The 14,305-nt window shown below is 35.9% G+C and overlaps 1 protein-coding gene across 4 annotated transcripts in view; it reads left to right on the top strand.

Annotated features, from left to right (window-relative positions):
* LOC150092682 (condensin-2 complex subunit H2-like) overlaps positions 1-14,305 on the top strand; it is a 266,667-nt gene that overhangs the window by 95,113 nt on the left and 157,249 nt on the right. For all 4 annotated transcript variants that reach the window (XM_090414632.1, XM_090414635.1, XM_090414633.1 and 1 more), the window contains one exon: positions 7,606-7,760. In XM_090414632.1, coding sequence (XP_090270758.1) covers positions 7,606-7,760 — 155 coding nt within the window. The remainder of the gene's footprint in view (positions 1-7,605; positions 7,761-14,305) is intronic.

Raw genomic sequence — 14,305 nt, forward strand, 5'->3', positions numbered from 1 at the left:
GATCGAAAGCAGCAGTCATATCAAGGAATATGGCAGTTGTCTTTTTTGTTGGTTTTTCCTGAAATGAGTCTATTATTGTTTGGCAGAAGTGGAATAATTAATCTGTTGTCAAATGACGGGCTCTATAGGCAGTTTGGTAGTAGTTTATTTTCTTATTTTTTGTCAGCCAGTGCATGAGCCTGGAGTGTATGATTCTTTCAGTAATTTTACAGAGTATGCTAGTTAATGCGATAGGTCTATAGCTTTGACATTCTGCAGCATTTTTGTCAGATTTCAGGATGAGTACAATAACTGTTTTTTTCCATTCTTTTGAAAGTTTGCCTATTTGCTGGAAGATGTTGTTCTTTGGCTTTTTGCCAAGGTGTTTGGCCATATGACCAAAGATAAGATCAGATGAGTTTCTGACTCCCTGAAGGTCTCTCTTAATAATAATAATAATTACCAGGAGATTTATTAGGTGCAGTTTTCTCGATTGATGAATTTAGTTCACTTAGTGTAAATTCTTCGGAGAAGATGTCATTAGTTTGGTATGTTCTTGCTTGTTTTAGTATTTTACTTGTGAGTTTATTGAGGATCTTGTCCTCTCTGTTATACTGAAGTTTGGAGCTGTTTAAATAGGTTTTTGCCAGTGTGTTTGCAATTTCTTGATCTGTGATAGCTTGTTTCTCAACATTTATGATGAAGTTTGTTGTCTGTTGGTTCTCTTCTTTGATATTGTTGTCTAGGATTCTAATAATGTTCCAGTGTTGGCTGTCTTTTCTTGGGTCCAGGTTACTGCAAAGCTCTGCCCATTTCTCTTGTTTGCACTTGCAAATTTCCTGCTCTATTTTGTGTGTTATGTCCATTAATTTCTTTCTGGATTCATCATTTTTAATAATTCTGAATTGTTCGTTGATATTGTCTCTTTCTGTAATCATTAAATCAATATTGTGATCTTTCCAGTATGGTATTCATGTATTTTTCTGTTTGCCTCTTGGTATTGTTGCTTTGACAGCTTTATTGATGTGTGAAGTAAGGATTTGTAATTTTCTTTCAAGGTTTCCAGAGACAGGCTCATCTTGACAGAGGCTCTCCAAGATTTGAGTAAACCTTGTCCAGTCGACTTTTCTGAGAGCCTTTGCTACTAATGGCTTGTAAAAAGTTAAGCATGTTTGAGCGCGGTTAGTAGTAGTTGGAAGGAGATCAATCATTCGATGCTATTGGCACACTCTCCCTCGACGAGTCTTTGGACTCCCTGGAGGTGTTAAATAATAATAATAATAATAAATAATAATAATGTCCTTTTGATTTGCTGTTCTTGATCAATTTTGAAGTTTAGTGTTGTTATTATGGGTCTGTGGTCACTGATGGCATTTCCCAAAATTTTCCATTGTGTTCTTGATGCAATGCTATAATTAATAGCCATGATGTCAATAGCAGATTCAGTTCCCATAGTTTTAGAGAAATAGGTGCTGTGTCCTTTGTTAACTGTTGTGAGTTCCAAATCTGTAAAGAGGTCTTCCAATTGTTGACCTTTATGGTCTAAATCAGAGGAGCCCCATGTTGGGCTTTTTGCATTTAGATCACCAAGTATGTGACCTAAATGCTCATTGTTCAACCTCCACAAAATTACCATACATGTTGAGGAGGATCTGCATGTGTTCAGGCAGTATGCTCTAATTATATTATTGTTCACTATACCTATGTGTTTATTGTATATGCATTCACCACACTTTTGCATCACTAGGAAGTCTTTGTTATTTTTTCAGAAAGTATACTTCCCAAGAAAATGTCGCAAAACTTATTATAATTATAATATACACTCATCATCACTGGAGGCCTATACTAACCATTATTCACATAACACCTTATTTGTTATTCACGTACTCACAAAATGAATATGTTTAGCTGACTCTGTCAACCCATTTCAACCAATCATCACATTCCAAGCAACAAATATAGTTCTCATGGCCTTGCTAAACAGAGTGTTCAGGGGTTACCTCTTGTTCTGTCTCTGGCCTTGTTATATACAGAAAAAATTCCTTCTTAAACAATCATCGATATCTTTTGTTCCCTTTAATTCTTTTTTGTTTCTGTTATCATGGCTATTTTTAGTTTTTAGTTGTTTTACCAATTCTAATTCCTTTGTTGTTATGCTTCACACATTCCACTTGGATACCTTTTAAAATTCAGAGATTCCTAATCATTTACCTTTGTTCTTTCTCGGTCATTTTCCATTGTTTCAGTCTGATGAATTTTCCATTTGAGTTATAGAAATTTTTTACTTGGTAAGGTAACTAGCCTTATGCAAAACCCTCAGCCTGGAGGACCAGACCATACTTTTGGTAGTAAAATCTCTCATTTCAAGTAAAGAATGAGGATTGGAGGCAATGATGGAAGAGACGTGTGATGTCAGGAGGAAATAGGTCTGAAAGGATATCTATTGATTCTTCCACAGACATTTGTAAACAATGAAACTATGTCTAAACTAGCAAATATATCTGATGGGATAATTTGTTTGTCTGAAAGTTACTCTAAAAAAATTTCTCCACAAATGTCTGTGGCCTCATGGGAACATAGTCTATTGGTTACTGTTTTAATGATGCCATTTGGTTGAGGTGATTCTTGCAGCAGAAATCAGCATATACATCACAACTTCTTACCTATAGGCTACAGTTACCACAGTATCAAAAAAATAATCAATCCCTAACCTTCTCTTCAGAGGGATTTTAAGATCAGCCACCATCTGCATAGAACATAAAAAATACATGTGCTGTCATGATTATAGTCTGTCATACCTTGCAAAAACTGTTTTTTTGGCTATAGCTCATAGAGTCAGTTCAAAAAACATCACTATGCTCTATCACAGTAAATTTCGAAGAGAAAGTCTGTTTTAGAATCTGCAGCTGTTCTCAAAACTCAGGGAAACATATGAGAAACACTAATATTTTGAGATCCCAGTTTACATTCAACAGGTGCCCACAGAAGGCACCCCACCTAGTTGGGACACGTGGACGAAAGACTCACCTGATTGGGTCTTTCATCCACATGTTACACTTAGTTGTGTGTGTGTGTGTGTGTGTGTGTGTGTGTGTGTGTGTGTGTGTGTGTGTGTGTGTGTGTGTATTACACCCCGCTTCTGGAGAGGCAGATGAAAGGTAACTTAGTTCATCTTAGCATTGTGGAGGTGTTTTTTCCCCATTGGTGTGAAAGCTGCTTTGAGGGTGTACTGTTTCTATATCCAGCTATTTTATTTGTGATGTTCTTGATGTAATTTTATGTGGTCATACCAGATCTTTTTAACAAAAAATATTATTATTAAAGAAAAAAAAAACTCATGTAATGTTTACATGTATTTCCAATTAAGAAAAAAAAACAAAACAAATATTCAGGTATGTTCAGTATTGACAACAAGTACTCTTGGCAAATAACCAGTGATTACTGCATATCTCTTAATTTATTATGATCCAATAATAATTTAATAATTTATTATTTTATAACAGAGATACATAGGTTATGCAACTCATGCATGTGTTTCATTATGTCACTATGTTTATCAAGCTAAAAAAGAAACAAGCATGTATCTTTTTTTAACTGTCATAACCTGAGGTTTCAATGATTATACTTTATTAACAATAATATAAAAATTAAGGAATCTTTACTTCAATATAACACCATTAAATCTCCAGTGAAACCTTTATCAAATGCACTAATAAGAGGTGAAAATATGGACATTTGGACAGCTGTTGTAATGCAAGTTAAGGCAACTCTGCTGCCAAGGATTATATTCTCATAAGGTCTCTGGTCAAATTATAAAATTTTCACAGTTTCTGCATACATTTCGCTTTGAAATAATGTTTAATCTTTAACATCCATTATTTCTATGTAATTTACGTCACCAAAATGAAGCTGAATGACTTTTTTTTATTAGTTACTCTTACACACCAACCAGGAGTTCACTTATGAAAAATACATTTCTCTGACATTGGATTTCTTTAGTATTGAATGCAAGTTTTCTTTATGCTTGCTTTCTGGGGGAAAAAAAAAAAAAAAAAAAAAAAAAAAGGTAGGACCTTGGATTTCTATGCAGGGTGATCCGCATTGAAGCATATGCATCCATCTAGTTAAATACTTTCGTTCTGTTTGCATTTACTAACATAATGGTTAAATTTAATGCAAATCTAAACTTGCTGTGCTGACAGTATAGCTTTAACTTTTAGTACAGGATTATAACTTACTATTTCCCCTTATTTTTGCTAGCAGTTTTCTAACTGCAGGCCTGCTGGTGATCTTGATCTTTGATCACAGATTTCTATTGTCTTCTCAGATGAAACTGAGCTACTCTAAAGGTATATTTACAGTGCAGAGTTTATAGTTTTTAAAATGAGCTCATTCATCCCTAGTGAGCAAACTCTCATTTTCAAAATTGAGGGAGAATGTGAACCCAGATAGGTGTATGAAGTAGGCAACATCAACAGTATTTATTGCTTTACCCCTTTAAGGGAAGTAGATTCCAAGTCGTCAGTAGTGATATTGAAACTAGAAATGAGCTATTAGAGGGCTTCCATTTTAAGAACCAATTAATTTAGCCCTTCCTTATCGGAAGTTCAATGCATACCATAAAGATTCAAAGATTTCCACTGTAGTTTTCAGATTACATCATTGCAAAAGCAATCTCTAAATATGATATGATTAAAGAGGTAGTACGAAGAAGAAGCTTTGAGGATTTAAAATGGAAGTCAGGAGAGGTAACTGTTCTCTAGGATATGAAAATGCCAGTTTCTAATCTGCTTAATATTAGAGGAGTCAAAGTTATGCTGAAATACCCCAGTATGAAGGAGCAGCTTGCATTGTGGGTTAGTTAATGTTGGATCAAAATGTTTTAATTATGACAGAGCTGGACATATCACCAGCCAGTACACCATTCCCTGCAAAAAAAAAAAAAAAGTCAAAGCACATTTCATAGTGAACAATTGTGAATGTAGAACTGCAGTGGAAAGATTTAGTTGTACCATCCAGCCATTGGTAGAAGCATCTATGTCAGTTAACTACTTTCTTATCGGAAAACACTGCCTCTAAACAGTTAGTTAACAGTACTTAGGGGGAAATCCCCCCCAAGACAGAGGAAAAATAGAGGCAACATCATCTATTCAATAGGAATCCGTGTGTAGAGGCTTAAGTGCTGTGAGGACATCATATTGGAGGCTTAATGGATTGTATACAGCACTCAGAAAGGATTAAAACAGAATTTAATACTTCCTATATATTTCATCTCAGTAAATGAGACATCTTCAGGGATTACAAAAAAAGTAATTAACAAAAAAGAGAGACTATTCTTAGAATCAGCAACAGCTCTCAGGAATCAACCAAATCTCAATAAATATGGTTGCATTAAGCTTCCTAAGATTTGGGAAACTCTTATCACCATAGGTCCCACTTTACATTCCAGGCCACCTACAACTGCCCTTAGAGGGCGCTCCACCTAGATAGGACTTTAACGTGGTTGGACTTAGTATTGTGTGTTATTTGTTTTTATGTTACATTAGTTTTTTTGTAATCCCTGATAAGGAATTACAAAATAGGAAGTATTAAATTCATTAAACTCAATATAGGAAGTATTAAATTCTGTTTTAATCCTTTCTGAGTGCTGTATACAATCTGTTAAGCCTCCAATATGATTCAATAGGAAAACGATGGCCTACTGCTGACACACCTGAGAATAATATTGACTTTCCTTATATAATTAAACTTCCAGGCTTATCCATCTCATCACAGAATGAGATGGAGTATGAAAGCTGCATTGTTAAAGAGGAGCGACTACTGTCAACAACAAAAAACAAGGCAAGAAACTGAATAAAAATAACAAGAAACAGTCGGCATCTACTGACATAGGTAATCTTAATATTTCTACTATTGAAGATCTTGCCCAAATATGACAATTACAGGAAGAACAGCTGGTAAAGACAAGTCATGACCAGCAAAGTTTCTTACAGCTAATTTTGAAGAAAGCAGCTGACAGAGACCAAAAAAAGATGGCAAGCAGAAGTTAATAGACTTGGCCTGTTAAAGCTGAAATTTAGTAGGTAGGGCAATCGGAAGGCCCTAACAAAGTTTAAATGGGATGGATTAGTGTGCAATAACATCCAGACACTAACCACCCCTCCTTCTGCATACAGTTAGAGAGCATTGATACACAGCTATGTGTTATGGAGCAGTTTATTATGCTAGAGACAACACAAACCCTTTCGATGTTCGCAGGGGTTTGTATTGTATTATGCTAGAGACAGTACAATCCCTTGTGAACATTGGAATCACTTTTACAGAACAATTATGAGTGCGACCTTTTCCGTCACCTTGCTTAACACGAAGCTTTTCTTCGAAAAGCAAGCAAGAAATATGGAAATTCATGCTATTATATAATATTCAGGTGCTCTTTTTACAAGAAACTCACTTTTCAAATCACAGTGATGTACAAAACTTTTCAAACTGCTACCCACTCTTATCATTCTGGGGCATTGGGGGATTGCAGTAGCCATGGAGTCAGAATATTATTACTCTCCCTGATTATTGGTTAATTCTTTAACATACAGCAAGATATTAATGGAAGAATATTAGCCATTGATTGGATTTAGATGGACAAAAAAATAGATTTCTGAACATATATGCTCCCAACACGAAGAGCTGCTGGATGATCCTGTTCAACACTTTAGAGAACTACTTCTACAGAGCAAACCAAATCATAGCAGTTGGTGACTGGAACTGCACGGAGGACAAGAACACACACAAAATAAACTGTGCCCACAACTCAGGTAGTGATGGGGTAGTTGCATTATGGACTTTTTGTAAAACTTTGATTCTGTGTATCTGTGTATTCTAAAACATCAGGTAACCAACATAAGACAAGTGGGTATCGCCTATCAACAGCAAATTTCAGATTACAAAATGGTGCTCTGGAAGACAAACTCGTGTTCTGGATCTTACCCCAACCATCTTATGCCCTTTCAAGACAAAATTCAAGAACTATGTCAGGAATGGGCACAGGCAGAATTGGACTGGAAAACATGGTCCCAATTCAAGACTGTAATGCAAAGTAAATTCAAGTCTTGGGAAGGAGAAAGGCCTGCAACAATGTCAGAAGCTTCATTGGCTATACAAAGAGCTTAAAATGGTATATTAACAACAACAAATCAGGCATGTCACACCTGGACTGACTTACCAGCATAGATCCAGAGAAGAAAAAACTTCAAAGTAAGGATGCGATTTAGGGAAGCAGATGCTGCTTCCACAGTCTTTTACAAAAAGCGACCGTGGACCACTACAGAGAAGAAAACCATATGAAAGAAAAAGAGGCTTAAGAGTCAGTTCATCAATCTTCACTTAGTTTCCTGAATCTTTATAACACATGTATTCACAGAGGAATCTGTTAATATATGTGTCTTGGATGTGTTTTCTGTAGATGAAAAAGAGAGCCACTGGGTTGCTGTTCTCTAATTTGGCTACCCTCCATTACCCTATAACTTAGTGGAAAATTATAGGAAAATAATGAATGATTAGAATCTTTTTTAATTAAGATTGCATTTACCTGTTGAGTAATTGAATTATTTATTATTTCTTTTTTCGATACAGCTTTTGCCATTAGATGATATTAAGGAACAGAAGAATCTACAACTTGTTGAGGATGCAAATAATTGCAGGAGAAGTTCTGTGAAATTAATGCCACCTATTCCTGTATCGTATATTCAGGTTGATGAAGTCGAAAAAGAAGATTTTATTTTATTTAGGCAAGCATTATATGGAAAATTTATTTTTTCAGAAGAAATTTAACACTTGGAGAATGAGAACTAAGGTTTACATTACATATAATGAATTTTAAAAACAATTTGAATTGACCTACTTATTCAGCAGGAAACTAGGAGAATAAAAATTGCTATCTATTACATAACTGTCTCTTAATCTTAACATAATTATTTATCAGGAACAGTGGGAGACAATGTAAATCATTTGGCATGTAGAAGTTATAATTGATATATATATAAGGGGTGTATATTCTGGGTGTACTAGGTGTGTGGTGCACACCTACGGAATAGCAATATCACTGATATTATATTTTTGCATTTATTCCTGTTGAAGACTCCCATAATTGTTTTCTGGTTTTCATGATTCCTAAAAATAAATATAGTGTACTAATGCTTCATAAAGAGGGCACTTTTTTTGATGCATAATGGATGCATCAAATGATGCACAATGGATGCATTAATAGCCCAAGTGTGCAGTCACAAATAGGGATACCTTTTGAGTTCTTTGTATAGACGTATAAATGGTGCAGCGGGTCAAAGTTCCAGTGATTTTAAAACCACTCAGAAGGTGAGGTAAGATGTGCGATGAGACAATAGTACCCAGAAATCAGTGGTGTTGTGATTGGTTATTGTGTCAACCAATCCATTTGGACGTTGTCATTTGTCACGAATTTCTGTTTTTGTTTTCTGAGTTTTACTGTTTTGTGTGCAAGAAGTATGAACTGACATGTTTAAGACACAGATATAGAACTGACAGTTTTTAATTTAATATATAATTTTTGACAAATAATTTATAATTTTTTTTGTCCATATTTACAACGGTAAACATTGTTGATGATCTACTGAATGTCCTGTTTTCTGCCAGAACTTTTGCAAATTATATGATTGTAATCGAAGGAGGTATGCCTCGCCCTCATCTTCCAAATTCACTATTATATTTACACCTTTGAGTAATTCAAATATACCAACCAAATATAACATTCTAGTTCATTATTGTTTTATAATATATATATCTTAAAACATTGTCTCCCCCCCCCCACACTCTATGTAGATTTGGTTATGATTAATTGATAAATGAAAGTATTCAAAGTCATCCTACAATTAATTACACTGAACCAATCGAGACAAGCACTGAAGCTTCATGCACTTTTAAAACTTTCACATATCAATAAAAATGCAATCAAATGGCCAAATTGACATGAATTTTGTAGCGCAGGTTGCATAAGCCACACGACAGTACACCCAACCAAAATGGGCATGTGATGCCAACAGGGTGTTCTAAAAATATATACATATATATTAATCACAGGCATGTTTAATTTCTTAAATTTGATTTTATAATTAAGAATAACTGTTACAACACTTCCTGTGATGTCTAACATGGAGGCCCATGTTAGACATTACAAGGTCTCTCACCCCACTCCTTAAACTCATTCACCACTCTATCAGGTAATGAATTCCATGGTCCAGCCACCCTCCATTCAAGAATGCTTCATCTCACTGTTCTTCTCATCACCTCCTTTTGTAACTTTCAGTGATGGCCGCTTGTCCTTGTTCCTTATGAAATATCTCCCCATTGTCAATTTTGTAAATACCTCTCAGGCTGTTGTTCCTTTGCCTTCTTTTCATCAAACTGTATTGTTTGCATGCCATAACATTGTAGAGGCTTGATATAATTTTAGTTATCCACCACTGTACCCTCTCCAAGGTTAATTTATCCTCTTCAAATCCTGGTGGCTAGGTGTGGACACAGTAATCCAGTAGTGGCGTTCAGGTCTTTATGTATTGGAATCACCACTCTTATCTCCACTGGTTAAAGTCCTCAGTATTGCAGTAGTCCTCAAAGTCACCATCACCACCTTGCAATATGTGCACTTAACTTCAAATTCTTATTGACAGTCATTGCAAGATCCCTTGCCTTGTTCACTTTCTCTAGTATAGATCCAATAATAGCATATGCAGGCCTCCCATCTGTGGATCCAAAATTTCAAGCCCTTACATTTACAGATTAAGTTGTACAGCTGATAAACATGCAGCCAATATTTGCATGTTTATCAGCTGTACAGCTTAACATGTAGTGGGGAGATTATGAGAACTGTGTAGCTGTAATAGCTCTTTAGAAGTTTTGAATGCAGCCACCTGTTTTTAGTTTCAACACGCTAAAAACACTTGGGATCAATAGGATGTTTGTGTATCGAACTATGAACTGTTATAATGATGCAGAAGATATATCTGACTGCCAAAGAACAGGTCAATCATGCTGCATGAGGATGCAACAGCCTGTGAAAATATGCCTCTGCATTAATCCTAGAAGAACACAGAAGTGATGTCACAGAGAGATGAATTTTTTTTGCAGAGAACGATGTAACCGATGACTTGAGGATGAGAGCCTATTGTTGTTCTACTGGACACATCCTAACATTAAAGCTTATGCAGCAGAAGTTGATAAAATCAAAGGCACTTCTCCAGTGGTAAGCAAACAACAGACACAGAAATATTTTCACATTAAAGAGTTGTTTAACTGCCAACGATCAGGAATATGCGCTGGATGGTTGTGCAGCACATGACATTTCGCCCAGGATTCAGAGTGGTCATCACTCGGTGTCAGCGATGGTTTGGTGGGGGAGAATGCAGAAGGTAATGTCGCAAGAGATGAATGTTTTGCACAAAATCATGTCACTGATGACCTGAGAAAGACAGCCTATCATTCTACTGGACACTTCCCAGCACCAAAGTATATGCAGCAGAGGGTAAAATCAAAGGCACTTCTCCTGCAGTACACAAACAACAGATGCAGAGATATCCTCTTCACAGATGAGAAGATTTTTATAATTGAAGAGTCGCTTAACTGCCAAAATGAATAGGAATATGCCCTGGATGTTTGCACAGCACATGACGTTTCACCTAGAATTCAGAATGGTGTCCGAGATGGTTTGGTGGGAAATAATGTATCGGGGAAGGGGGGGGGGGGATATCCAAGTTGCATTTCTGTGAGAAAGGGTTCAAAATCTCTGCCATAGCGTAACAAGACACCTTGTTTCACGCTAGGCAGTGGATCTTCCAACAGTACTCAGCTCCTGCACACAAGGCAACACAACAGTGGTTAGAGGTGAATGTGTCTAATCACATATCGCCATCTGATTGGCGTCTGAATCTATTGGACTTCAAATTGTGGTTGGAACTTCAGTGACTAGTCACCTGCAAAAAATGACACAGTGTTTCCATTGGATGTTGTGTGCCACCATCGATATGTCGCCACACAGACTTCATGCATGCGTGAAAAGCAAGAGATGAACATTTCAAACATTGAGTGCTGTTATATACATGTTATATATGTGGTTGGTATGTGCTGAAAGCTGTAAATGATTCACTGATCGATTAAAGGTTTATGCGCTGTTCAAGTTGTAACAGTATTTATGGCTCGACTTGGTAGTTGCATTAAACTGGCATCCCTATTCATTTGCTCACCTCTCTAGTTTATTCAATCCCTTTGAGGAACCAAAATATCAGGATTGTTAATAATAACTCTCCCAAGCTTCACTTCATCTGCAAATAACTGAATATTCCCTGCAACTCAGTGACAATGTCATTGCTATAAAAGTTAGAAAGCAAAATTTTCCAGTACTGATCCCTGTGGAACCCCACCTGTGACCTTCCTCTTCCTTAATACTACTCACATATGCACAACTCTGATATATATATCACACACTCAAATTCCAATCCAATCCAATTCACTAATCTAATATCATGTGGAACCCTGGCAATTTCCTTTGCAAAATAAAAAAGATGTTGTCAAAATAAAAAGTTGTCAAGAGAAAGGCAGTATATGCCTTTCTCTTGACAACTCATGGCCAGCCTGGCTGGCCGAGTGGTTAGCGTATCCGCTTTCCAGCCAAAAGACTAGGTTCGAATCCCGCCATGGGTATGGATGTTTGTGATTGTCTGTGGAAATACTAGTGGCGGTGGTGGTCGGCAGTAGATGGCATTGATGTAGTTGTGGTCAGTTGTGGATGAGTGTTGGAGACAGAGTTGTAGAGCAGGTGTCCTCCATTGATGAGTCGCTGGACTCCCTGGAGGTGTTAATAATAATAATAACTGATCTTATACATTCACTTTATTATAAAACAAGCAAATTACTGAAACAAGAGCAGACTTCAACAGACCCATGCTAACCTTCACAGATAATATTACCCTCATTTGCCAAATTTTTATACAATCTCTTGCTAATTTCTCCAAAATCTTCAAAACCACAAAAGAATAAACAGGTTTGTAGTTTGATGCCTGCATTCTACCACCATTCTTGTGCAATGGCACTATCTCATTCTCTTTCTGCTCATTGGGCATTTTCCCAGAAGCTAGATTTTCATTGAACAGCCAAGTCAATGGAATTATCAGTTCTTTAGCACATTCTCTTCCTCCCACAATGCATAGCATTATACATGTCCATAAGGATATGTATTTTTCATTATGGGATACTAAGGCAAGTGATGTGAAGTCATTAGCTTCTGTATACGAGTTGTCCAGTCCTGAAAATACTTCAGGCACAAACTTTGTTTGCTTACACTTGGATAAAGGATTAAACCAAGAATATAATTTCTTGATCTTTAATTTATAGTATAATCAAGTGGAAAAACTTCCAACAACTATCTCTAATCCAGAGTATTTTAATAATAAGGTGGGACACCTTTTGGCTACTAGTATATGATAATATGACTTCTGCATTACTTCAACCTTGGTATCACCTCTGAGTCTGGCTCCCAGTAATGAGACCTCAATGAAGGTCGAAACTGGTCTGGGTAGTGACCCTTCCTCCCATAATACATAGCATTATACATGTCCATAAGGACATGTGCTTTGCATTATGGGATACTAAGGTGAGAGATGTGAAGTCATTGGCTTGTATATACAAGTTGCCCAGTCCTGAAAATACTTCATGTGCAAAGTTTGTTTTGTTACACTTGTATAAAGGATATACCAAGAATATAATTTCTTGGCATCTTTAATTAATTGTTAGAGGTTTAACATTGGAAGATGATGTTACCAACACAAAACTATTGCCAACATGGCTCATCAGACTGGATTTGAGGAGATTGGTGAAAAGTTGCTTGAATTGCATCAGGAGGACCCGAGCAATGATTATCTTTTGACTATGAAAAAGAACATTAATAAGGAATCTGAATCAAGTCATGCGGAGGTTGAGCCTGTGAAACTCTCACAACGAAGGTTATGTTTCAGTTTTTAAGGGCTAGAAGGATATCTACAGTCAGGAGTTGAAAGCTGCAAAATCAGCTTTCCATTGAGAAATTCATTGAAAAGGCAGCCTTCAACTTTAGTATTTCAGTTAAACAAGATGTGATTCAGATTGAAAATAAAGAACTATTTTAATAGTTATTTTTTTATACATACTGAATATTTATATTTACTACTCTTATGTCTTAATATGTATGAAAAATAGGTGCACTTTTGGGTAAATTAATCATCCCACGTTATAAGATTTTAATGTGTTTTTGATATATGTAGTGATTCTTGAAAGAATGCGATTTCCATGTGCAACAAAAGTTACCTATATATGTCTTTTATGTAAATCATTCCCATCCACAAAAGGTGATTAGCCTATGCCCATTAGTATTTGTTTTATGAGTGAAAGTAAAGGTCAGATAATCTTGACACTCTGTTCTAGAGACTAGGAACTTTTTTGTACCATTTCAAGCTTCCAATAAGGAAAATCATTGTTTTATACAGTGACAAAATTCATCTATTGAAAAACATTCAGAAGTCATCCATGCCTATAGAGGAATTCAAACTCACAGCACAGCCTTTTTGGTTGGAGATTGGATAGATTAACCAATCAGATCTGCAAATGAGATATCATGTAAAAGAAATATTAAAACAGTACAATATACATGTAAACCTCGTTTTATGCGAATTGGGATATCAAAAAAAATTTTTTTACGCAATTTTTATTCACTTTTATACGACCAACCTAAAGTCTAAGTTAGGAAAAAAATCCGTAATTCAAGAAAATCCTGAGAATTTTGTAGAATTGCATTCTTGTTTCAATTAAGAAAATTCTAAATTCTTACGAATTTCATTTATTGAGAATTTCCCGAATTACATAACTGACTGCGCATAAAAAAGCAGTTCTTAGCAGTTTGAATTTGGTGAATCGATCATTAAGACCACGGCTCAGCTATGTTGTGTAGACAACATAGTCACCGCATTTTTTAGGCGAAATCAAAATAAAAATCGTGTTATAAAATTAATCATTTTGCCAAGAAATAATAAATGGTAAGCTATATGTAATTTTCAAACTTTGATTTCATTAACTGAAGATTTTAATCCAGCCCTCACATGATGTTGCCTATAACCAAAAAAAAAAAAAGGAAAGCCATTTCCTTGGATATAAAATTTAAATTTTAGATCGTCTTCAAACTGGGGAAGGTGCGATGGCTCTGGTTAAGCATTTTAGAGTCTGTGAATCAACTGTCAGATCTATAAAGAAAAATGAAGAGGCTATTAGAAAAGTGGTA

This window comes from Typopeltis vanoorti, chromosome 25 (assembly GCF_054136105.1).
Source record: "Typopeltis vanoorti isolate ZY-2024b chromosome 25, IOZ_Tvanoo_1.0, whole genome shotgun sequence".
NCBI lineage: Eukaryota > Metazoa > Arthropoda > Arachnida > Uropygi > Thelyphonidae > Typopeltis > Typopeltis vanoorti.